This window comes from Hirundo rustica, chromosome 1, assembly GCF_015227805.2.
Source record: "Hirundo rustica isolate bHirRus1 chromosome 1, bHirRus1.pri.v3, whole genome shotgun sequence".
Lineage (NCBI taxonomy): Eukaryota > Metazoa > Chordata > Aves > Passeriformes > Hirundinidae > Hirundo > Hirundo rustica.
Genome location: NC_053450.1, coordinates 37,452,351 through 37,478,720, shown reverse-complemented (window position 1 = coordinate 37,478,720; position 26,370 = coordinate 37,452,351). Strand labels below are relative to the sequence as shown.

The window sequence follows — 26,370 nt, the reverse complement described above, 5'->3', positions numbered from 1 at the left end:
AGCCAGAGCGGAAACAAGCGCCGGCGGGGAGGGAGGGGAGCCCGCCGGGCACCGAGCGAGCGAGGGAGGGAGGGACGCGCGCTGCCCGGCCCCGCCGCCTCTCGGGGCTCGCCCTCTGCCCGCGCTCCTCCCGCCGTGCCAAGCTCTGCCCCCGCTGTGCCCGCGCTCTTTCCGCTGTGTCGAACTCTTCCCCCCACCCTCCCCGTTCGTTGTGGTGTTTTTTTGTTTTTTTTTTTGTTTTTTTTTTTTTTTTTGTGACAGTTTAAGGTGTCCTTTTTAGAGCTGTGTCGAATCCTATTAATTTCACAGGATCGCAGGATTGTTAGGGTTGTAAGGCACCTCTGGAGATCGTCTCATTCAAGCCCTCTGCCAGGGCAGGGTCACCTAGAGCAGGTGGCACAGGAACGTGTCCAGGTGGATTTTGAACATCTCCAGAGAGGGAGACTCCGCAACCTCCCTGGGCAGCACGTTCCAGTGCGCTGCCACCCTCCATGTAAGGAAGTTTTTCCTCATGTTGAGCTGGAACTTTCTCTATTTTTGTTTCTGGCCATTGCTCCCTGTCATGTCACTGTGCACCACTGAAGAGAGTCTGGCACCATCCTCTTGATACCTGCTGTTGAGATACTTAGACACACTAATGAATCACAGAATTATTAGGAATGGAAGCGACCTCTGTATATCATCTAGTCTCAGTTTTCTCTTTAAATAGGCCTAGCTCCTGCAGTCTCTCATTATGAAAGAGATGCTCCTGACCCCTAATCATCATTGTGCCCTTCTTCTGTATCCTATCCTATCTCCTTGGCTTTGTTTCACTGAAGAGTCCAGACTGGACGCAGTATTCCAGATATGGCCTCACTAGGGCTGAGTGGAGAGAATTTTGCAATAATACAAATCCATGTTCAAAACTCACAGTCTTTTCATGTGTAAATCTTTTTGTGTGTGTGTTGTTGTTGTTGTTGGGGTTTTTTTGGTGTTTTTTAACTTGGAAATCAGTGTTAGTTTAAGCATAGACTGCAAGGAGAAAATAATGCTGTAGCCAAGCTGTCTCAGTCCTGAAGAGACATGTGACTGTATTGGAAAATATTAAATTACAGCTCCAAAATACACTGTTGGTGGGCTAATGTGCTAATCAAACAAACTTAAAGCTGATGTTTAAATGAGAAATCACAAATGTGAGGATCATGAAGGAAAAACAAACCCCGGGCAGTTTCCCAGGTATGAAATTAAAGTGAGGAGAATGCAGAAGCCATATAAAAGTGCCAGATACAGTGCTTGGTGACCTGTGCTTGCTGTGTGTCAGGTACCAGCACACAGCTCTGCTCTGCTGTCCGCCGTCTCAGCAACTTCCCTTAGCAAGCCCCTCACACTGGTAATGGGCTGTTGGGAGCTGACCACAAAAAACTAGTAAAGACCTGCCTCAGACTCAAAGGCTAAATGTACTTTAAAATACTAATTTCTGCCGTTGATTTTTGTTGCCATTTAAAAATTTCACCCCTGCCATGCTACAGATCATCTCAGTTTGTGATTTGGTGACAGCTGTATTTTGATACACGCATCTTTACCCGTTTCCAAGCCCCTGAGTGCAGCTGGAGACGTGCAGTCCCAGCTCTTTGGGTGATGAACATTTCCATGGGGGAGGAGGGGAAGGAACAACCTTCAAAACGTTTTTGTCAGTGGATATAGCTTTCTAGTTTCATGTAGATGCTGAGATACAAGCTGGGTGTTGTTTCCCCCTGTACAAGCTGCAGTTGCGTGCATTGAGGCTGTATGAATGCTCTCAGCACTGACACTAAAAGTGCATTTCCTGGTTGGAAATAGCAGGGATTGTAGAAGAAGATGGATTCAGTCCTTTGAATTAGTGCTTACTCTGGTTCTGCTTACCTGGGCTGCACGGTTAATATAAGACAAGCACATGTGTAATCCTGTTTCTCTTCTCATGTGTCAGGTTGTCCAAACACCGCTTTCAGAAAGTGCAGGTTCCAAGGAGAGCAGCTCTTCCTTTCCCATCTCATTTTTAGTATGTTGTTGAGTACACAGCGAGTGTCGCTGTCTAAGGTCTTGAAGGAAAGAAACGAGGTGTCTGTTGTTAAGCCATGTGTAGTGATGGCCCATGCATCATTGATTTCGCAGTTACCTTGAAATTCTTAGAAAGACAGTTGAAAATAATGAAGTCACTCAAACATCTCATGGATCAACTTTTTTTAAGCATCTCCTGCTTATATTTTTCTACAAATACTGATTAAAAATACCTCTGTTTCAATAGCAAAAAGCAAGATTCAGAAGCCAGTGCTGCGAAGAAAAAGGTTAACAAGGGAAAGGAAGGTTCTGAAAACTCAGATTTGGAAAAAACTCCACCACCATCACCTCATCCTGAAGATGAAGATGATCCAGGGGTTCAGGTAATGCTGTTGTTGAAGTTCATTGTAGGCTTTGACAACTTAGAAGCATGAAACTGTAGTTCTCATAGTCTTTGTTACAGAGATATTTGGATAATTTCTGTGTTGTTTACATAGAAGGTGAGAAATGAAAACCACCATGGTGAATATTGTACAAAAGCAAGTATTTTTCATCATAATCTTGCTTTACAGTCTTGTTACTTGCAGATATGTGTACGGTGCTGCTGAGTTTTCACACATTCTCTTTGATTACTGTTGCAGTTATGATGCTGAATGTTCTGTTCTGTAGACTTAATGCACTGTTACAAGGTTTTGCTTATAAGCTCGGTGTTTATTCTTGCATTGGCTTTGCAAACCTTCTGAAATCAGCAATGATTCATGACAAAGCAGAGTGTTGGAGACATGCATGTCAGGCACTTGTAGCTACACTGCTTTAGTGGATGAAGGGCTTTTTTTGCAGGATTACCAGTCATGGGCTCACTGATTAATTTCTTTTGACCACTGCACACCTATCACTTTCTGTCGAAACTTTGTTTCACGGAAAACAAATCTGGAAATAGAGTAGCATATATGACAAGTTTTGTGTGCTCTGTCATTTGAACATGTTAAGAAGTGGTCAGCTCCTGGCTTGCTTCTCCTGGCAGTGTTTAGAGTGGACACTAAAAATAAGAATCCCCTCATGAAGAGCTGGGAACAAATTGTGGTGAGGAAAGGATGAGAATCCTATGTAGTCATACTAGTGTACATGAAATCCACTGCATTTATCCATTGCACGTCAAGTTGTGGATGGGCTGCTTCTGGTTATGAGAGATATGACCAATGATCAACTGGGAATGGTCAAAGTAGCCTGGTGAAGACTTTGGCAAACAGTTGTCCTACAAGAGCATGGTTTATGCCCTTCCTCCCAGTATTTTCAAGAAGAATATGGCAAACAATTAAATGTGAGTGATCTAATATATTCTAGTTAAAAACAAAAGAAGCAGCAGAAGAGAAGAGTGTGTTCTTGCTGGCTCCTTCAGACTGTGTATTCTGAATTTGAGAAGCTGAGTTAAACCATGCAGATGTTAAAACATTTGAAGAATTAAGTTTTCTGTCCTATGCTACAAATCTCTGCCAGCCTGATCAATGGCACTGGCAAAAGTTGAAGAACTTCGGGGCTTCGGATGGGTTTTTTTGGTTAATTTGTAGGTGATTATATTCCATTTACAGTTCAACATTTCTGCATGGTTTGCTTGTTTTCACTCTAGTGGAACAAAAACTTTTGCTTTGTCAAACACAATTCGGTGATAAACATTATGTTTGGTTTTTTTTGTAAATAGAAGTGCTAGGGAACTTGCATCACTTTTTAATTAAATGTAGCAAAGTATTTCAGGAATGTTTTGTTTTCTTAGTACTTTCTTGTACTGTGCATGCTGCACTGCTCTTGCACTTCTTTGCATGAACTTAGGAAAGGGTTCCAACCATGTTTGCTAGGACAGCTACAGTCAATGAGCCTGTTAGGCATTTCTCAACTGAGATTGATGTTACTCTGTCTTAAAACACACTTGCATTCTAAGTGTTAAATCCTAAGCCTTCTGTAGAGATATTATATAGTAATGCACGGTGATACATTGTTTTCGTGAAAGATGAGGAATGCTCGCCTTTGTGTGTTACCGTGCAGATTTTTTTGTATTCCATTATGAAAACTTACTCACCTTCTTACCTGTAGATCAGTTAATGAGTTAAAGATAATCTGATGCAGGTAAATATATGTGTACTTTCTGTCAACAGTGCATAACAAACATTTGCAAAACCACATATGAATGTAAGAGGAAACAGGAAGTTCATCAAGTTAAAAAAAAAAAAAATCAAATAAAGGCTACCATTATGTTTTAGGTATACTTTCTGTTAGGGAAATGGAAGAAGAGATTTTTGGCACCAAAATTTATGGTTAGACTTACCTACAGAGTCAGAAGAAAATTGTTATTTTCCCATCAGTGATCATGTAAATCAAGATGTAAATTTGTCGAGTGTTATCTATTTTGAAGTATAAAAATATTGTTTTGTGGAAACCCCTGTAAGTTATTGTGTTAAAGGTAGAAGTCACATCACTGTTGTTTAAAAGGGTGATGTAAAGCTTAACCTTTGCTCAAAATTTTCATTTTCAGTTAAATAAATAATTTCTAATTTTGTAAAGTGCACCAGGTATTTATGCTTTTAAAAGTACAATTAGCTGTCTAAAAGTAAGTATTTGACTTTGTCTGTGTATATTGAGGGACTCAGGTGTGTAAGTCTGTTAAGCTACATAAGTATTTGCATGTATCAGTGAAGATGTGCGGTAGCTGAGAAAGATGTATAAATAAGTAGTGTAAAATATATGAATAGTGTATCAAGACATTAAGGTGGGGGTTTTTTAACAGTTGATATTCAACGAAATTTTACTATATACATTACTCCATTAAGAAATTTGATGCTCAGTTGACAGTTTCCTTCAACAACATATGCTTAAGCTTTTCAAATATAAAACCTGATGCAGACTATCTGGGAAGGTGAATTTTATTGTTGTAAAAAACAATACCCAACCCTGAGCATCAAATTGCAAATTCTGTCAAATGCATGCTTCTGTATTTGAGAAGTTTTGTGCAGTTTTGCTGAGGCTTTCTCTCATGCTGGTGGTGAGGGTATGGGAGCACAGAAATCATGTTTTCAATTTGGGGTGGTTCAAGTTTTCCATTCTCCTCTATTAGTCTGGGGTCTTTTCCCATGCTGTGCTGCAGGATGCCTTTCTGAGCAGTGCTGGGTCAGTGAAGTGAGGAAATCGTATTTCATTGTGTTTCCCCTACAAGATAATCCCGGTACAACTGGGTGGATGGGAAGAGGAAGAAAGTGTGTTGTCACTGCTTAGCAACACAGTGGGCCTTGCTGTGGAAAGGTGGTATTTGGCTCCTACATTGGCCATCTGTCAAAGTTTGTTACAGATGTGAGTGGAGAGGTGCAGCTTCTTGGGTTTTAATTGCTTTCTGAGATCGGCTTCCTAATTTTTTATGTTGTTTTTGTAAAGTTAAAAAAGGTGAAAAAAATGTTGTCGTCCCCCCCCCCCCCTTTCCAGCTTGGAACAAGCATAAAGTCGATTTTTGTTTGTGGTTCGTTTTTTGTTTCACTTTAAGTTTTTGTGGGTTTTTTTCTTACAGAATTTAAGAACGGGTAACAGGCAGGAATTCAGAATAGTGGTGTCCTGAGTCCACTGTTTATTTCTACCAGGGTGCAGCATTTACTACACACTACTGTATTTAAGACACACAGAGAAATTTTCTGTTATTCTGCTTCTTATCAGTTTAGTTTCTCATGAAAAATATTAATGCTTTTTTTTAGAAACGACGCTCCAGCAGGCAGGTGAAGAGGAAGCGTTATACCGAAGACCTGGAGTTCAAGATTTCAGATGAGGAGGCTGATGATGCTGATGCTGCTGGAAGAGACTCTCCTTCAAATACTTCTCAGTCAGAACAACAGGTCAGATATGAACAGACTGGAAAGGTGGCCGTAACTGTAGCATTCAGAGATCAAATATGGGCCCTTTTCCTGAATGATATTCATACATGATTGGTAGTGTGCCAGAAGGCATTAGTTTTTACATTCTTAAAGAATATATCAATTCATGGTTTTGTTTGCAAGCTGATGATATACAGCCTGAAAGTTCAAGCTGAGTTCTTTGAAATTAGTGGTCCCTAGCTAAAGGAAACCTAAACTGTACTGCTAGGAATCCAGAATGTACTTCAGAATTCAGTGGTCTGGCTTCTGTGACTTTAATAAACCACTCAAGCTTGTCCCCTGCTGCTAGGCACCATAAGAACTCCTTTATGAAATTACTGCCTTGTAGTACCCAGCAGGGTACACTTTATTCTCTGTGCAATGTAAATGATGGATAAAATAGTTTGAATAAGATGAGGGGTAATGCTGTAGGAATGACTGTTGTAACAATCTCATTGTTTTGTAGTGCTTTTTCAAAGAACTACTTCATTTAACTGATGACCTATTGGATAATATATAAATGTTCTTTGGTATTTCATTTGGCAATTTGTTAAGCCTTGTGAAATATTGTATGTGATCTCCTTTGTTAATTGTGTCTTATCAGAAGGAGAATTGGGATGGTTTGCCTCCCGTTGTAATCGTGAATTAATGTAATAGAGAATTGCAGGCAGTTTTGAGAGCGATCGCGTGGACACCCGCACAGCCAACTAGAGCTTCTGAACATCTTCTGCTGTTTAGACTGTATGGTGCTGAAAGCATGTATTATTTTAGGACAAGGGAACTGCTCATGTTCTTACATCTGTTTATCTGTGCATGTCAACCTTCTTAACTGAGAGAGCTGGAGTTGCACTAGGTCTTAAAAATGGGCTTAAACAAATATCCTTCAATCCTTTATTATGGTATTAAATCTCTTTGAATCCTCCAAGTTCTCATGCTAGGGGGAGAATGTCCTCTTAGTATTACGCCTCTGTTACAAAAAATTATTTTAACGTTTTTCTAATAAAGGAATTCTTTAACCAAGATGCACTCCCATAACTCTTGTATGCTATTTATGATGTAGGAATCTGCTGATGCTGAAGGTCCCATTGTGGAGAAAATCATGAGTAGCCGTTTAATCAAGAAAAAGGTAAAACAAATCCCTTTCCCCCCATATTTTTAAATAGACTAAGCATATTTCTGCTGAAGCCCTTACTGAGTTCTTAAAATGCCTTGGATATTCCCAATTAAGAAACTGTTCTGTTGAGTAGAAGAGGTTCCCTGAAAGTGTATTCAGATGGTATGCAACATGTTGTTCGATAAGCATACACAAAACAGATTGTTTAATCTTTTATTCTTTTCTTGCTTTTTTTGGAAGAAAAATTTGATTTTTGCAAATATACATGCCCAAGTGAAATCTGTGGTGCCCTTCAGAATGATATTGCACAGGAGTTTGAGGAATAAGAGAACTTTTCCTGTACCCCAAATTTCTGCCTTTTCTAATAAACAAAAACTCTTGCCTGTAATTTTTGCATCTTTTGATGGCAGTTGTGCTTAGCAGCTGAAACAAATTTACATATGACCGAGTATGTTGCATACACAGGTGATAAATATCTTCCTTGTCACTATGCTAAGATGACTCAAGAAACTAAGAAGCACTCAAGTTCAGTGTGATTTCCCTTATAATTCTGTCCTGGTTCCTAGTTAAGTTCTTATTTTGCTTACAGATTTTTCTAATCTGCTTCACAACTTGATTGGCCTTTGCAGTTCCAAAATACTAGAACTCTGAGAAGGAAGTAGAAAAGAACTTATTCCAAAAAGGGCATGAGTATATTTATAGACTCTTTCATGGAGCTAATTCTCTGACTTGTACTACTGTTGGACAGAAAACTGTCTGACTTAGACAGATCATGTTGATCTTTGTTAACCAGCAGTTCATCTTTGCCTCAGTGTTAATTTTCAAATTGGAAAAAATGAAATTTGCCTTTATTCATGGATTTTTTATTTTTTTTTTTTCAGTGTCATGGTGGTTTGGGGTTTGTTTTTGGGTTTATGTTTGGTTTTCTTGGGTGGGGTGGTGTGTGTGTGTTCAATTTTATTACTACTGTCCTAACATAATTAACAGTTTTGTAAACCTACATTCATGTTTGTGTTTTTTTTGTTAGTTGTTTTTTTGTTGGTTGGGGTTTTGTTTTTTTTTTTTTTTTTTTTTTTTTTTTTTTTTAAGACTAGAGTTGTATTTTGTGTTTCAAATCATAGGCTTATTTTTCAGATAAACTTGAGGTAATATAAACTGAGTATTTACCTGTCTTGATGGTCTAGTAGGCAGGAGAGGAGAATGTGGTCCTTTCATAAATGTCTTTACATGGGAAGCTGTTTTTCACCAATTATTCTTCCCTTCTTCCTCTCCCCTGCAAACAAAGGTGTGATTACTCATGGGGAGTGTGTATTTTGCTGCAGTTTGTGGGAAGTGGTTGGTCTGCTGCCTACATGTCTTTGATTGCAAGCTCTGCTGGAGGCAAGCTCTATTTTGAGCTTTTTCTTTAATGTTTTTTATGGATTGTATTTGCAGGTTTGAGGGGTGTCTTCTTTTCTCTGCTCTTCTCCATAACCTTCTTCTCCAAATTTCAAAAAAAAAAAGGATTTCAGGATGTTAATATTTAACATCTGAAGTATCCAACTGTGCTTTTATTAAAGGTCTTTTACACTCTTACTAACGTCATCAAAACCCTGGTTGTTAGATTACTAATCAAAGTAAAATTGCTGCGATCAGGACCAGTGCATAAAATAAACATGAGGAGAGGCTTCACTAGGAAACCTTTCAGTGGATTAGGTTTTACAAAGATGTTGCATCCAAGTAAAGGACATTAGATAATGATTATGCATTTGGAGGAGTATTCTTATCATGAAATTATGCTGCTTTTCCAAGGAATAGCCTTAGTCTAGTTCTGGTGTTACCAGATAGGATGCAGCACTGTACTTGCAGCCATTTTTGAAATGTACAGAGTAAAAGGTAGAACTGAGTTCCTGTTTGAAGTAAAAAAGATGGTGTTTTTCAGAGTTGCTCTTAATGTGGAATGCTGAATTCCCTTGAAAAGTCTTTTCTTCTTGCAGAAAACATTTAAGTACATGTAACACTCTCTTTCCAAACCTGATGAGTTTGGATGTTGAAATTTTTCAGTCTCCTTTGAATTCCTGCTTCGTAACTTCAAAAAGGAATAGCTAGACCTGCTTATGCTATCCAGCAGAAATAGCACATATTATGGAAAAACAGGGAGTTTGTAGAATCTTGCATTTGCACGTTACACATGAGAATGACTCTTTTTGCCTACTAGTACATATCACAATTAGAACTAATTAAAATGTGTACAATACCTACATCTCTTCCTCAAACTGATCAGTTTACAATTTAGTGCTTTGTATCAATTGAGGTGATTTGGTTTTGTATGTTGATTTGCATCTGTTATTAATGTGCTCTGTCTGCTATTTTTCTGGCAGTTGATAGTTGTGGTGTCTTGCGGTTTTCTCGTGGTTCGTTTTTTTCTTAGGGTTTTTTGGTTGGTTGGTTGGTTTTTTTGGCTTTTTTTCCCCAAGCTTTTGTCTCTACACCTGAGTGGCTTATACAACTAACTTTTGCATTAGCAGTGTTACTGTATCACCTCTGTGGCAATGGCATGCAAGATTTTTTGCTTTTAAGTATTTGCTTGAATGAAGGGGTCATTTATTTCTTAATTATCTGCAGAGACTGTGAATTGAATCCTGGTCACACCTGGGAGTGATAATTTGAAGTGTCCTGCATTGCCCAAGTCTGCCATGTGTTATTTTTGGATGTCTGTGTAATCAGTTTGGGGAGAATTTTTGCATAAATGTTCTGTCTCACCTTTTAATCTGGTTAATGTCAATGTACAGGTAGTGAGGAGTACACAGTGACATCAGAGGCATAAGCTGCTGTCTCATATACTCTAAAGTGACGTATTGTTAACCTCTGCTTGAGTGCTGACAGTTTTAATTTGATTAAATTTTTGAAGGAGGGCATAAGTGCTGAATGCCAGACTAAGATTTTAAAAATACTTTTTCTGAAGTACTTTTTGTTTAGGTGAATCTTTGGTGCACGCTTATAGAACACCTAATAACATAAACCAGTTATTACCTATTAGACAATACAAAAGTGTGTTTTACTCAGGAGAGTTACAGAATTTATCAAGATCTGCATTGTAAGTTATTGTTATTAAGTTGGCAGGTGACAGAAAATAGGTTTGACTGAAATGCTGCTGAGGAGAGTGAAGTTGGATAATATGAAACCTCTATGTAAAGATGTTTAATGATGTTGTCACTGTAATACTGATAGATCTCAAAGGATTCTAGTTTAACACTAATCAAAGAGACTTGACTGTAATACATTTTAGATAATAAAAGAAGTTAATGTCTTAAAATTAGGGTTGACTTCTTAAAGACTAATTTTGCCTCAGGGCAGTGAATAGGTTCAGATAATATGATCTCCAGCTTCTTTTTTCAATGCAGTTTTGATCTCTAAATATTAATCTCATCTTCAGAAAGACTGCTCTAAATTTTTTGTTTAAAAAAAAATCTTGATGGTCTTTCAGATTCTTTCCTTTGACAGTTGTGTCAAAGAAGTTTCTTCCCTGTGTTTGGGTTTAGAGGACGGTTTGAAGAGCTTATCTTCTTCAATGGAAAATTCAAGAAGATCAAGAAGTAGCACCAGTAATCTTCTTCCATTTTTTTAGCAAGAAATAGGTGGAATCTGGTGTTGCTTCTCTCTCTAGGAAGGAATACAAACATACCGTACTGAAATCATATAAACGCTAGACTGAAACTCCCTTGCTAGTCAGGAAGTAAAGGAATACTGTGTGAATCAGGGACTGGGAATGCATGAGCTTCACTGTGCTAGAACACGGTTTAATGCAGCTGCTACTGTTGTTCTTTAATTGCACTGCTGTGGAGGTAAAATCTAGCCAGCAGCTAAAGATGACAGTTCAAGTTTCAGAGTAGTCCCTCGTGTGTGTTTGTGTCTGTCTATGTATCTATCTCTTTAAAATATATATATGTATATAAAAATACAAAAAATGTTGATTTATGCAGCAATCAACAGTTTTGCCTATTTAATGCTGTATATACAGTATTTATTACAGATTATGTTGTCCCTGATGAAATGTATGTACCAGAAAATGCTGCTCTGTTTAAAAATGTTCCTAAAGTTCATTAGTAAAAACAAACCGTTAATGTTGTGACATAAACTGAATTCAAAATGTGTGCCTGGTGCACTGTCCTTAGTTTGTCCTATGGCTGGGTTAAGGAGTAATTCAACAAAGTATTACATGCCATATGTTATGCAATACTTTGGCACCAGGGGTGAGTTAAGGGTAGCTCAACCCTTAGCACTGAATGCCCTTGGTTTTGCTGGTTTATGTCACAACTTTAACCTTGCTTTAAATGTAGTTTTTTGGGTGTTAATTTAATTTGGCTGCTCTGTATGTGAGACATCTTGCCTGAGTGAATTTAATTGCACCATTGAGTAAAACTAAAGCCATGAACACTGATGCACTACAATTCTAGCAGAGGTATAAGGTTTAGTTTTATATGGCTTTTTGTTTGGAGTTATTAACTATATGGAGGAATAAACCCCCTTTAAAACTCTTTTTTTTAAACATTACAAAACCCACAATGTAAAGTTGCCATGAGCCAGCCAAAAATAATACATATGGCATTCAGGAGTGCAGTTGCTAATTGGCTGCTGCCTGAGAAAATGGTACACTTGGCTTCTACTTAACACTGTGGGTTTGGCAGAAAGCCAGGTTTGGGGTGAGGTTGTGAATGAAGCTGCATGTGGTTAGGGAGGAGTTCAAATGATTCATGTCTTGGAAGTTGTAGTAAGCAGTGCAGTATGTACTTGGGTAAGCAGCTGGAGGAAACTCCTCACCCATGTCCTCCCCCACAAACCTTTTCCTGCACCTCCACTTGTGTCTCTGTGTGGGGACCGTAGTCCATATCTCACATAGTTTTAAAGTTGTTTATTAAATTGGGCTGTTTAGAGATTTAATTCATGTTTCGACATTTTCTGTCTTTTAGATGGAGAATGGAGAGGAAGTAGAAGTAGAGGAATTCTATGTAAAGTACAAAAACTTGTAAGTAGAGTTACAGCTTTGATTACTATCCTTAAGTTCGGGTAACTTCCAAATAGCTTTTGAAACTGGTTTTGTAATTGATACGAATTATTATCAAACTTTAAATGTATCTAATGTTTCATCCTAAACAGTGACAAATAAACAAGGGAATACCTTGCATTCCTGGTACAGGGTTTGACAGTGTTAATTTGTGTTCTCTCCAAAATTAAATCCATAGGTAAAATTGCTCTGCTGTTAAATACTTTAAGGCTCATTATGCATGCAGGCTCACGAGCACACACCTGTGCTGTGTAGGTCTAACTGCAACTGTAGAGTGTGTGCAAACTGCTCAAAAGTAAACCCTTGATGCTGTTTCAAAAACAAGATTGATGTTGAACAAAATGTCTAAGATAATAAACAAACAAGATGGCTTTCAATATTCCAGCAGATCGTTACCCCTCCATGAGAGCAATGTAATCATGGTGAGAGCAGCATGTTGTTTCACTTCTGGACTCTGAAAGTGCAATGCAATCAGTATTTAAAATAAAACACTTTGTAGCTCGATAAGCTCACTTTTCTTGTAGGAAAATAGCATACCTTGTGTATTTTTACCAAATTTTCTGTCTGAGAGACAGAAATCTGCTTTAAGGGAACTTATGGCAGCTATCTGCATGTAGACTTCACTTTAAATATGCTGTCATTTTTGATTCCATTGCATTATATTGTTTATTGTGTAATGTTTAATTGCTTTATTATGCTTTGTTTAGTTCAACTACATAGATACGATTTTTGTGCTAACTCGTGTTTTAGCAGTAGAACTTTTGACAGATTAAATTTAGGGAGTGGGACAAGTCACTTTGGCAGAGATACTATTCCTTCTATGCTCTTACTGTGAAACTGCATTTACAAGGGGATTTTCTTTTTTCTGTCAGTCTTAAAAGACTCAAGCAATTTTAAGTTACGATGCTGTCCTCACAAAAATATATATAGGATGGTAGTACTTGAAATATTTGTATCTTTTCATTAACTTATAAAACTCCTACTCTTTGCTAGAATGTGATGCTAAGTAGTGAGTTTATCATAAGTGTCTTGTATAGTAATGGTTTTAAGTATGCCCAATAAAAATCATCCTAACTTTGTGCCAAACTAAGTGCAGAGGGTTTGTATTTAAATTTTGAGTGGGAGTTGTTTCTGTTTCCTGACAAGTTTCCCTATTGGTAAGTAAAATTACTTTGAGTCAAGGTGATTGTTTAATAACGTGCATGGTAAAGAAGATAGTGTCAAGTTTTCCAAGCATAGCATTACGCTGTGCTGCAAAGATCTAGTTATGCTAATGCAATACGTGAGGAGTGCAATGGAAGCAGAGTTCTGAGTAAGATTTTTCTATTTCATCTTCTAGTTCTTACCTTCACTGTCAGTGGGCATCTGTGGAAGAGCTGGACAAAGACAAGAGAATTCAGCAGAAGATTAAGCGGTTTAAGGCAAAACAGGGCCAGAATAAATTCCTTTCTGAAGTACGAATTTTTTTGTTTCTTTTGGGTTTTTTAAGGAATATTCTTAGGAATTATTGTTCTGTGTACAAGCAGAACATTTTGAATAATGCTGTGATATATCAGTAGCATTTATTCTGGTATAAAGCATAAAGCATTCTGGATGCAAGTCTTGCAAGTTTATGGAAGTCAAGTGATCTATCCTGACTGTATACTTTTTCCTATAGTTTTGGCTGGTCTTTTTCCTTGAAGTGAGTGACCAGTTATTAGCCTTGTAAGCCTGACTGAATCAGTACCATATCTTTTTTCTCAGGAGCTGATTATGCCAGAAGAAATGCATGCCATTTTTCTATGTTATGGACTGCTGCTCACTAGGGATTCTAAGCTTTTTATCATCAATTTAATTTCACTTAGAGCCATAAGCAGTGATGTGGCAGGGGTCCTGTCAATAAAAGACCAGATCTGCTTATTTGTGTCTCCTAAAAATTACCTTTTAGAAAAATGCTGTCTTTTAAGGTAAAAAAAAAAAAAAAAAAAAAAAAAAAAGTGTTCATGAGCTACTTTGTTTATTTATTTGTATTTTTTTTTTTACTATATCATTCAAGCTGAAATAAAAACCTGTTGCAAATTGAAAACTTCTAAGTAAAGATATCGGGAATTGTTTCCATATTCTTTTTTTTAACCTGCTTCCAAGTGGTTCACAAGTTATTGCAAATGCTTGCAATTTGTCATTGTTTTAGAAAAAGCTTTTACAATACACAGGCTTTAGTCCTTTTGGCTGTCTCTTCTGTTGGAGTGGATCTTAACTATGAAATTAAATGCAGTGCTTTAGTACAGAAGAGAATCCTCTAAGTTGTTTAAGACAAGAACAAACCTGACAAATCGTGATTTTTGGAGAAACTGTGTATGCATGCATTGTGTTTTCTCTGCTTTTGAAATAATAATCTTTAAATCTTGCCTGTAAAACAGTTAGACAATTCCTGCAGTTAAAATAATCTGAAGGCACTTAGTGTACAAGGCTCTAATTTCTTTATTGCAAGCTGTAGTTTTCAAGAATGCTAAATGCATTGCATGCCATAAGCCTTTTCGATTGCTCATTAGTGAATTGTAATTTCACACTTCATTTAAAATATTCTTAAACATTCTCTCACAGTAAAAGGTTTCACACAGTAATTAAGAGGCCCAGTTAACAAAGTCTGAGAAGTCTGATTCCCTCACGGGGAATGATCTTGCTGAATTGTAGCATTTCAATTAACATGTTGAAGTTTGCCAAATATAAATTCTGTGTCACCGTGACCCAAAATATTATTGTCTGCTGAAATATATAATAATTTTTCCTCTCAGGAAAGGCTAATAGAGACATCTTTTATATTTTTGCCTCTTTCCTTGAACAGATTGATGATGAGCTTTTTAATCCAGATTATGTGGAAGTTGATCGAATAATGGATTTTTCACGTAGCACAGATGATAATGGAGAGGTAAACAAAACTTTTAGTGCATCTCTAGTCATGTAGACATTGTGTTTAGAAGTTATTGTTTAGAAATGTATTAATTAGAATATATCAAACTCTTACAGAAATTACCACGGTATATGTGTGTAGAAAATAGGAACATGTTTGAAAAAACATTGGCTAATGTAGCAGTTTCCTGTAAATAAAGGGGGTCAAGTGATAATTCCAAAGTTCTTATAAGTTATATATTAAATAAGTTAAATATACTTATATTTAAAAGAGCACACAAAACAACCAACCAAAAAACAACAATGAAGTGATATTTAATACTGTAGAAATATGATGTCCATGCATGTAATGCAGAATTTACCTGAAAATAGCAAGAAAGAGTCGTAGTGGTTTAGACATTGTTTAGACTATCTGTTACAGAAGTAGTCCTGAACTCACTGTTTCTTCATTTTTAATGACTTGTTCTGTAAAACAGATGATTTTGTCTTCCAGGAGACTCCTTTTTGGTCCTGGGAGAATAGAAAGCTTCACTGGCAGTGTCATTGTTTCTGTGTTGCTCTGTCAGTGAATGGTGATGGTTGATTTGTCTGTTGTGAAGTTTCTGATGATGCTGATAAGAGAAAACAGTCGATTTTTAAATATGTAGTAAAGCACAGAATTGTAAGGGTTGAAATATGAATATTTTGCTTCTAAATTTTAGTCTAACCTTAGTGATTTCAAAAGTGTTATGCTCAGTTTGGTGGTAAGCGTGCATTCTCCAGGTTCTCATCTTACTTGGTTACGTCGTCAAGCTGTCAGCCTGCTGTTTGCTTATCCTTCTAGCTGAGTCAGACATTCAGGTCTGATAAAGCTTTTTGAATTTCATCTAGCCTGCAGATCCCCTGTAAAAATGGGTACACTTTTATTCTTTTTGTATTGTGATATAACGTAATTTTTTTCTTAACAAAGCCCGTAACGCATTATCTGGTGAAGTGGTGTTCGCTTCCTTATGAAGACAGCACTTGGGAGCTCAAGCAAGACATCGACCAAGCCAAGATCGAAGAATTTGAGAAACTGATGTCTAGGGAGCCAGAAATGGAGCGTGTGGTAAGAATTGGCTCTGTATAGAGGATTTTATTTGAAAATAGTAAAGTAATGTGGTCTTTTAGAAACCACTAATGGGATTTGCTGTATTTGAAACAGGAGCGACCTCCTGCCGATGACTGGAAGAAATCGGAGAGTTCCAGGGAGTATAAAAACAATAACAAACTCAGGGAATACCAGTTGGAGGGAGTAAACTGGCTTCTTTTCAATTGGTACAACACGTACGTAAAACATTGCTTTCTGCTGAATCCTGCTTTGGAAAAGTTTTTATAGCTTATTTGAATTAGCAGCCTTGTAAAGTAACCTCCTAAAGTGAGATTTTAGAATCATTTACGTGGCTCATTTTTTGCTGTAGGGGACATATACAAACTAATTTGGAGTGGGACATGAATATTTCAGATAGATTCCTGCAGCAAGTGCTTTGGGTTCATGCATGCCCCTGCTGCCCCTTCCTCCCTCTTGTGAATTTTAGAGGTACATAGAAGGGATATATACATGCTGACTGCATCACAAATCATATCATTTATTTAAAATGCAAAATGTTATGATGCCTTTTCATTCTAGAAATATCTGGGGGTATTCAGATTATCTGATATACCGATTTTCTGTGTTTTAAGTTGGGAATAAATCATTCAGCCTGTTTTTATTCTTGTTTTCAGACGAAACTGCATTTTAGCAGATGAAATGGGGTTGGGAAAGACTATCCAGTCCATTACGTTTCTCTATGAGATATATTTGAAAGGAATCCATGGTCCTTTCTTGGTTATTGCACCGTTGTCCACAATTCCCAACTGGGAAAGGGAGTTCCGCACCTGGACAGAGTTGAATGTGGTTGTGTATCATGGGAGTCAAGCAAGTCGGCGGACCATTCAGTTGTATGAAATGTATTTCAAAGATCCACAGGTAAAAGCTCTTCATGGCTTTTCTTTTTCTCTTTCTTTGTACATACTTTTTTATGGTTGTTTATTAATTTAAGCATCAATTAGTTTTTCAGTACTGGTATGTTAGGTTTCAGTTAGAAATACAGATACATGTATTAAGAATGCTTTTTAGTAGTGGCCAGTATCTCTCTGGGAATAAAGGGCACCAAGAGATGGTGCAATTTTTGTTTAGAGTTTCATTCTTTCTTGCAAGGTTTTTGTTATTTTGCATTTCTGAGGGGAGCTGGCAGAAGAGATTCTTAATGGAGAAAGTCCTTTAAGAGGAACTAAGCTTAAAAATCAATTTTTGCCTATCATTCCAGGAAAGACCTGCTTGCAGAAATTAAACTTGTCAATGCTTCTTTATCAAATTTTGTAAGTCAGATATATTTTGAATCTGTGTTACTGTGCTTAGGTTGAATAGCTGTGAGTCAAGGAAAGCAGAAAAGACTAAGAGTAGAAACAGAAAGTTATTTGGAAAACAGAAGCTAAGAAGAGCAGCAGATCCCTACTCCTAAGTGCATGGCTTTTCCCAGAGTAAACAGAATTGGGGGAAAATAAAATGTGCATATATTGAATGTTATTGCAGAACAATAAAGTCTTCCTTGTGTAAGAGAGAGAAATAGTAGAAGTTCAACCTGTGAAGTACTATTTTCAACTGAGCTTTAAAAAGTGGTAGTGGTGAATTCATACATTTAGATTTTCTTTAAAGCCTTTCATTTTACACCACTGGCCATTTTGATTAATAAACTAGAAGGATATAAAATCAATATAGCACACATTAAGTGGATTTAAAACTGGCTAGCTGATATTTCTTGATGTAATTGTTAATGAGAAATGATTTGCATTTCCAGCATAGTTCTTCAGGGATTGGTTCGTGTCCATGAGATGTATAACTTAGCAATGACCTGAAAGAAAACACAAAATCATTACTGAGGAAGTTTTTAAATGATACAAAGATGTGGAGAGTGGTAAATGATTAAGACAGTTCATGGATACAGAGTAAGCTGTTTTACATAATAAATGAGATCCAATCTAGCAATACTCAGAGCAGCTAAATACAGGGCTATCTGTGGACAAGAAATGAGGATGATTCTTAATGGTAAGGATCTCCACAGGGAGAGCTCAGCTCTGGGAGGGCTGTAAGACAAAGGCAGATTCTTTTTTGTCATGGCACATGACTGGTTACACATGAGTTCTTACTGTGACACAGTGGTTAAAAGGGCTAGTGTAGTGCAAGTGTATGGGAGGAAAGAAATCTTTAATATAAAGATTAGAGAAGTTACAGCATTCTCCTCTTTGTCAGTGATGTAATGAGTAGCCCAGTTCTGCTTAGTTCTTGCCTCATATCCTCAAAGTGTGTTGAAAAACCAGAGGCTTAGAGCAAAGCTGTGAGAGAGATTGCAAGATAGAAAATATGCTTTTACAAGTAAAAACTGGTTAGGAACTGTTTTGAAGGTGATGACTGTGGCACAACATGACATGCCATTAGGGCAAACAGAAATAGAACTACATACTTGAATATAGTAGAGAAACACATAGTAATTTATATTAGTTAGAAGTTACAGCTGTGTGGTCTAGAAAATAACTATTTTCTCAGCAATTTATCTAAGAAACTTTCAAATTAAAATCATATCTATGTTTGTTGAAGATTTATTTGAGTAACAGTTGCTCCATTGAGGTCTAGTGGCCCAGAGAAGTTGTATATGTCCCAATCCACAGCAGGAGTGTTGGAACTAGATGATCTTAAAGGTCCCAATCCAAGTAATTCTAATAATCTCTAATATTCTTTATGATAATTCTCACATTTAGCTTCTTACCTAGCTGTATAATACACAAATGAAGGGGGATTTAAATCAAGTTTCATTGATTTTAAAATAATTTCTTAGCAGTGATTGATATTTTATATTATTTAAAAATTTGGGTTTATACAAATGCTGTCTCTGCTGAATTGTTTCCTGTGTTAAAAATCATATTTGTTTGCTATTTGAGTGGTCCTTGTTCTCAGCATGTTCTCCCCCTTAGCAGTTACTTAGTGTGAAACCTGATGGAATGTCATCTGAAAAATCCCACTTACTGTGCAGATTCTTATTTATTTTGGCAATGTTGTTTCATTGATCTAAAGGTAATTAAAAGGATCTACAGCAAGATGCAGCAGAAAGTTTTTTTTCCCCCCATTGCCATATTCTTAACTCAATTCTTGCCATGAGCATGGCAGTCATTTGACCCCATAGTGAGTAATGACAAATCACTCATGGCACAGAAAAATGTATAATTTTCTGCTGCCTTTGCTCCATGAACTGTCTTAAGAGGAGAATCAGACAGTTACTGCATTTAGGGAGAAATGGAGAGAACTCATCCTTTTGGTGGCAGCTAGCTTAGATGTGTCATAAAATCAGCTTCTATGTTCCATTCTATGTAAGTGTCAGCTGTGAAATGCATGGTAAAACCGAGTTACAGGGAGAAAATCTCTTCATGTTCTGAAAAAGAGACCCCATGTAGTATTCGCTCTAACAATCTCCAAAGTACCGTCAATGGGCATATGATGGGAGACAAAAAGGAAGCGAAAGAAGACGTGATTTAGCAGCATCATTTCTAGTTCCCTTGCCAGACTCATCAACATCTGGCATCTTTGGCTTTTTATCTCTTAATATGAAAAGAAGCTTCTCAATCTGAGCTGTTTCTCAAAAAGACAATTGAACATTGAGAAAGTGTGAGTGGCTTTTGAAGTGCAGCAACAACAGAGAACATGCATAAGAAGCACCTACCCCATCTGCAATAGTGTGATTTTTCAGAGTCAGCCCCAGTTACCCGAGTCGAGTTGTGAAATGTTAGAGAGTAGTCAATAACAAAATAAGTTTCTGCAGTGGTGGGACTTCAGCATTAAGGACATGGTGTTATCAGAGACATTCTGCTGTGAGGTTCACATAGAGAAGCCTGTTCTGGTGTTCTAGAGCAATATAGCTGTTAATAAAGGTCTTCCTAGAGGCCCTTTCCTGGTTGGAATATCAAATAAAGCATGTGCTTTTTTGTCTTGCCCCACCTCTGAGAAGGAGTTCTGCTTTAAGATTACAAAAACTGTATGTGCCAAATACAGCTAATGACAGAGTCTTGGAAAAGGGCTGACTTGGTTTGTGATGGAAATTTACTTGGCTCATGAAAAGGTTACAGCATTTCAATTTGCTGGCTTTCAAAGCTGCTCACTTAGTGTATCTTCATCTGCTGTTTGTTAAGTAACAGCTTTTTTTGCCCCTAACAAGATAAATATTTCTGGATTATGCCATGAGAAAGCATTGTTGAGCAGGTCATTACTCTCTCTGAAACGTTCTTGATTTGAGTAGGCAGACTTAATGCTGAGTTCAGGGTCTCAGGTTTTCAATCATTTCATTGAGTCAGTAGCATGTTCTGATCCCCATGGTTTGGAGAGGATTATATGCAGGTCACTTATAAAAGGATTCAGTCTTGCACAGGTCTAAAGGAAGAAATGGTCACCTTACTGTAAAATATGTGTTTCTTTTGAAATGTATTCAATATACAACCCATGACAGAGGCCTTTGAAAATGTGGAATGGCTTTGAACTTGTGTAATGCTCATCCTTACATAGGCAGTTTTTCTACACAGACCCAGTGACACTGGAGGTACCAGATTACATTTTTCTTTGAACAGCGTTGGGAAGAAACATAGCGTAATGTCAGAAAGATGCTCATTTCATGGTCTTGAATAAAGTTTATTCAGGTTTTTTTTTTTTTCCAAGAGTCTTTATATCAGTGCTGAAAATAAGACTGAACTAATGAACCAGTGAATATGGTGTCAGACATCAAGTTAATTGTCCTGTTGAACTTTGCTTAACACAGACTTACAAAAATATTATTAAATTGTATGCAGAGATACACATTCTCCCTTTAAAAGTTCAGGTATTTACTTCTGTCAAAGCTGTTCACTAGACTTGTTCTAGAATCCCCATCCCTGGAAGTGTTCAAGGCCTGATGGAACAGAGCTTTGAGCAGCCTAGTCTACTGGAAGGTGTCTCTGCTCATGACAGGGGTGTTGGAACTAGGTGGTCTTCAAGGTCTCTGCCAACACAAGCCATTCTATGAATTGTAGTTGTTTTGAATCCTTAGTATGTATTGGGAAAAAAACCAAATTGGTAACGGCCAGCACAATATTCAAATAGGCATAAAAAGGACACCTTAATGCATTTTTGCTGTATTTGGATTGTTCAGGAGGACCCTCGTGTACTTTCATTTCAGAAGTTAAAAGAGAATTCTTTTGATGAAGTCTGAAAAGCTTATTTCAATATTGCAGCAATACATTAATGCCTCAAGGCATTAGTATAATCCATATGAATTGCAACTGAAATACTTGTGTAACTTCTTGGTAATCAATGTGCAGTGATTCTGTGGGCCTATTTACAGGATTAAAAACAGCTATCATGAAGTCAGTAGCAAACTTACAGAATTGTATTTCCCCATTTAGTCAGCAATAATGACTTAATTTGCTTTAAATGTCTTGTCCACTGTACTGTTTTGTATTTTTTAAAAAATAAAATTTGACGGTGAAACAAATTGCTTCCTTTCTTTGCCAGAGAGTTTACTTGAACATTTGCTGTTCTTTTTAGGGTCGTGTGATAAAGGGGTCTTACAAGTTCCATGCCATTATCACAACATTTGAAATGATCTTGACTGACTGCCCAGAGCTGCGTAACATTCCATGGCGTTGCGTGGTCATTGATGAGGCCCACAGACTGAAAAACAGGAACTGTAAGCTTTTGGAAGGACTCAAGATGATGGACCTGGTCAGTGTGAATATCTCTTGTCCTCAAGTCTTCTGTATTTTTATTACTTCTGATTTACGGTTCTATCAAAAAGTGAAATAAAAGGGTTTTTTTCTCAAATAAATCGCAAAGTGTTAAGAAGAATAAGAGAGTGCAGATGAGAAAGTATAAAATACCTGGAAGCATATGCATACCTTCAATTTTGGAGTGCTGATATTTAATAAGTTTTTTTCATTGATTTAGACCTAGAATTATGTGGATTCTCCTAAGACAATCAAAATAAATTTATTCTTTCCTTTCTTTCCCTTCATGTGACTTAATCCATAGTCACTTCTTCACATAGATATTTATTTAAAAGTATAATGTAGCCAAGTGGCCAAATATGGCCATGAGAGTTAAACTGCTCTGCATTAATATGAGCTCTAACGTTAATTTTGTTATGTGGCCATAAGGTTGTTCTTTCGCATTGACTAAGGAAGGGCAAGTGAGTTGTTTCTGATGCTTATACAAATATGTATTATGTTGTGTGTACAAAATAGGTGTATTAAGCTCATAGAGAAAAACAAGATAATGTGAAGATGTTTACCATTTAAAAGACACAGTAATTACTTCATTTTGGGCAGAATATTCTTTGAAAGTGTGAGAATAATGCAGTCATGCTAAGCTAATACCTGTAATTCAGTTTGTAAAAATGCTGTGTACCTTTTGTTTTCTTATTATTGTTGCTGTTAGAGGAAAGCAGATCTTATAGTCTTAACAGACTACAGATAGAGATGTGGGACTTTTCACATTTGTTCTTGTTACACTGCTAAATTTATGTTTGGCTCTGGGCTAGTTGCTGAACCTGGGCTCCTTCTCTAAAGCAATATTACTTTTGTCTCTGCCACTCTGATGCTCTTTAGCATGTAGTAGGATGTTAGAACTCTGCTTCAGGTTCCTGTTAGATCTTGTGTTGATCTCCTGGCCTGAGGAGATCTGTACACTGAGGTCAGTTGGTGGTGTGATAAATCAATTCATTTTTACTGGAAATGATGGGATAGGTTCAACTGCTACTTTGCCATTTAAAGTTCATTGACTTGTGAAAGGGACGGGACATTGTGAACCAGTAAAATCTGGTCTTGTATCTTGGAGGACTTTTGAAGCTGCTTAAGTAGTGAAGTGTTTTTCTGGTCCATCACTGAAGGAACACCAGGGTACCAGTTAGAAATGTCTTGAGAAGAGTTTTAAGTAGCTGGGGGAAGGGAGAGGAAGTAAAGGTGAGACAGACATACGGTGACAAGGGGAAAGAATTTTGTGTATTTTTCCATTAGAGATTATAGTGATGGATTCCTAAGCAACTGTTTCTTACCTTTCCAGGAGCATAAAGTGCTGCTTACTGGAACCCCTTTGCAAAATACAGTAGAAGAGCTGTTTAGCTTGCTTCACTTCTTGGAACCAGGTCGCTTTCCATCAGAAACCACATTCATGCAAGAATTTGGGGATCTTAAAACTGAAGAGCAGGTAAATTTATCTTGCACACTTACTCTTCTATTTAGATATTGTGAATTTATCTCTTTTATTGTGTCTGAACTTCATTGCTTGTTTTTTCAAATAATACCTATTTGCTTCCTGGCACACCATGGTGGGTTTATCCCTTTTTTCCCCTTTCTTTATTTTCATTTATTTGAGGGGTTTTTGCTTTTGGCCAAAAGTAATTGTGCCTTATCACTGTTCTGGTGTTTTTAGTTTTTTGGGTTTTTTTGAGTCCTTTGTCCATTGGTCTTGCAGAAACAGGAAAAATTTCCCTTCATTAAAATGTAGTGTTTAAAAATAGAGATGGGATGTCTTGTAATGGTTTCTGGATGAAAATACTTCTATGAGAATTAACTTGTCAGTTGACATTCTTCCTTAAGCATCAGAGTGAAGGGATTGTCCCTGTAACTTCTGGGGAATTTGTGTTTGAGAGTTTTCTCAGTGATTTAAGTGCAAACAAGAACATACTTGAAACCCAGTTTAGCAAGAGGTAACCAAATGGAGGGAAGGTTTTTTTTTCAGAAATAGATTTCTCGAGCTGTCCAAGAGAAGCCTAAATCAATACAAAATGAAAGGTACAGCATGTTTTATATCTGAAATGTAAAACGTTTCTTTGTATGTATCAAAATGTTTTAAAGGGCCAAACCATCTTAATATTAGGAGTTAACTGAACCATGGCACCTTAATTTGGCCCTTTGCTTCCAGTGATCATAGCTGCATGCTTTTTTGTGTGTAACTTTGTTGGCTTTGTCTTGAAATTCAGTCTTTGGTATCTCTTAACTTTTGATTGCTTGAAATTGTTGTCTTTCTTTGAGAAGAACTCTTTCACACATCATAGTCTTAAATTACAAATAGCTCTTCCTCTATCCCCTGACCTCCTGGCAAAATAGGATATGTTCTCATAGGTTGTGCATGCTATTACACGTCAGTCAGAATGGACACTGACCTGATTGAAAGTGAGCCAGCTCTGATACAGAAGCCATGTAGTCCTGTTAATGAAGTGTTTGTACTGGAGCTGATATATCTTAACTCTTAACACAACTTTTGTGTGGCCAGCTCAAAATGACTGGAGACTTTTGAAGCCATACATGGAACCATTATTAAAATAATGCCATTGGCTGTGATCAGAATTAGAGCCTGGATTGCTTGGTCTAACAAGTTAGTTCAGGAGAACTTCCTTGTCTGTTGACCCTCAGATGTTTTGGAATTGGGTTTGTCTTTCAAGTGGTGGGACAGGTGACTTGGGGTTTCCTCTCCATTCGTTGCAGTTGTATTCCATGTATTTTCTCAATTTTTCATCCCTCTGTGCTAATTACCGTTTTTGTTCTGAAGTTGCTTTATTACTAAGGGAATTATGTAAATTCAGGAGAAAGTGCCTTTTGTTCATATTTCTGCTGTGCAGCTCTGCACCAGGAGATGATGACCAATTTCAGTGTGAATTATTAGCTCTTCAGCACTGAGATGATTTGTACTTTGAGACACAGCCTAAAACAACCTAAATGCCAGATGGTTTGTTTGTTTTTCTGTTTTTGTTTTTAAATATGGAATACATTTGAGCTTTTTGTTAGGGAATTTACGAAAACTTAGCCTTTTTTTTTTTTTTTTTTTTTTTTTTTTTTAAGAAAACTGACATTTTCTTTTTTGCCCTTCCCACCCTTTAGGATGTCTTAAAGAATATGCCACAAAACCTGGGGACACTAAAAATGATCACTCTCATAAAAAATAACAGAAACACAATGTTTTCAGTTTTAGATGAGTCCTAAATAGTTTTCTACTTCAGTGGATGTCAAAACTAGGGAAATAAGAAAACAATTAGAAGCAGATACTTAAAGTAGGAAATAGCGTTAAATACTGATTAGTAATTACACGTGAACTTCAAAGGTTATCTTAAAAGTGTCAGATTTGCTTCTTTAACAAAGGGTTAGGTCTGCATGATTTGTGTGCAGTACTGTCCTTGTCTAGGAAGATAGTTCTGAGTGAGGTCTATTTAATAACAGAAATCATTAACGGAAGGGCTACACATACACACCAAAAATAGACTTCAGAAATGTGTATGTCACTGAGTTAACAAGGAGAACTTGCTGCTGAGTCACTGAGGAAAGATTTTTTACAATGTGCTCTACTTGGCATTTGAGGTTGAAAACGAGGTTTTTAGAATTAAGGAAACTGAAAAATGAATATTTGATTTCTAGCAGTTTTAATTCAGTGATTTTATTAAACATCTGTTTTCCAGGTGCAAAAACTGCAAGCTATTTTGAAGCCGATGATGCTGAGACGTCTCAAGGAGGATGTGGAAAAGAACCTGGCCCCCAAAGAGGAAACCATCATTGAAGTTGAGCTGACAAATATTCAGAAGAAATACTATCGTGCTATTCTTGAAAAGAATTTCACATTTCTTTCCAAGGGTGGAGGTCAGGCAAATGTACCTAATCTTTTAAACACTATGATGGAACTAAGAAAATGCTGCAATCATCCATACCTTATTAATGGTAGGCTGCCTACTTTTATCCTTGTTTGAAAAATGGTTGTAAAATGTTCACTAGGTATAAATTCTATTTTAGTGTCATTTTATTTATTCATGTATTTTAAGTAGAAAAGTGAGATAACATTTTAGATTCTCATAGGTATGGATATCTGCTAGCCAGGACAGCTGCTGTTGCAGCTGCTTTTTTCTGTGCTGCTTTTTTCCAAGGCTTCCTGACAGACTTAATGTCACCCTGGTTTTTCTGAGTTTTTTAAAGCCTTTTGATTGTTCATAAAATGGAGTCAGACCTTTTAGCTACTGTACAATATTAGGAGCAGTTTCTACCTTTTTCTCACAGATGTAACATAAACAAATCCTTTGTTTTTCATTCTCTGTCCTTTGTTTGCATATTTCTAACCTGAAAACAATTGTAACTGACAGTTGGTCTGGCCATTCGGCTGGGAGGTGATAACTCCAAAAGCCAATCTTCAGCCAGACCCACAAATGTATAAAAAGTAAGAAATAAACAAGCAGAGGCTCTCCGCCTTGTTCTCGGCCTTGGCTCAGCTTGAGCTGGCTCGGAGGAACCCTCTGCCCTGTGAAATCTCTCATCTCTCATGTGATTGCTTTGCATATCCCAGTCACAACTTAACTCTCACTGAGTTA

The 26,370-nt window shown here is 37.2% G+C and overlaps 1 protein-coding gene across 6 annotated transcripts in view; it reads left to right on the top strand.

Annotated features, from left to right (window-relative positions):
- CHD7 (chromodomain helicase DNA binding protein 7) overlaps nucleotides 1-26,370 on the top strand; it is a 132,886-nt gene that overhangs the window by 79,871 nt on the left and 26,645 nt on the right. For all 6 annotated transcript variants that reach the window (XM_040085691.2, XM_040085683.2, XM_040085718.2 and 3 more), the window contains 12 exons: nucleotides 2,264-2,399; nucleotides 5,748-5,885; nucleotides 6,964-7,029; nucleotides 11,967-12,022; nucleotides 13,401-13,515; nucleotides 14,886-14,969; nucleotides 15,900-16,037; nucleotides 16,134-16,255; nucleotides 16,694-16,937; nucleotides 21,573-21,749; nucleotides 23,085-23,228; nucleotides 25,474-25,729. In XM_040085691.2, the coding sequence (XP_039941625.1) occupies nucleotides 2,264-2,399; nucleotides 5,748-5,885; nucleotides 6,964-7,029; nucleotides 11,967-12,022; nucleotides 13,401-13,515; nucleotides 14,886-14,969; nucleotides 15,900-16,037; nucleotides 16,134-16,255; nucleotides 16,694-16,937; nucleotides 21,573-21,749; nucleotides 23,085-23,228; nucleotides 25,474-25,729 (1,676 nt within the window). The remainder of the gene's footprint in view (nucleotides 1-2,263; nucleotides 2,400-5,747; nucleotides 5,886-6,963; nucleotides 7,030-11,966; nucleotides 12,023-13,400; nucleotides 13,516-14,885; nucleotides 14,970-15,899; nucleotides 16,038-16,133; nucleotides 16,256-16,693; nucleotides 16,938-21,572; nucleotides 21,750-23,084; nucleotides 23,229-25,473; nucleotides 25,730-26,370) is intronic.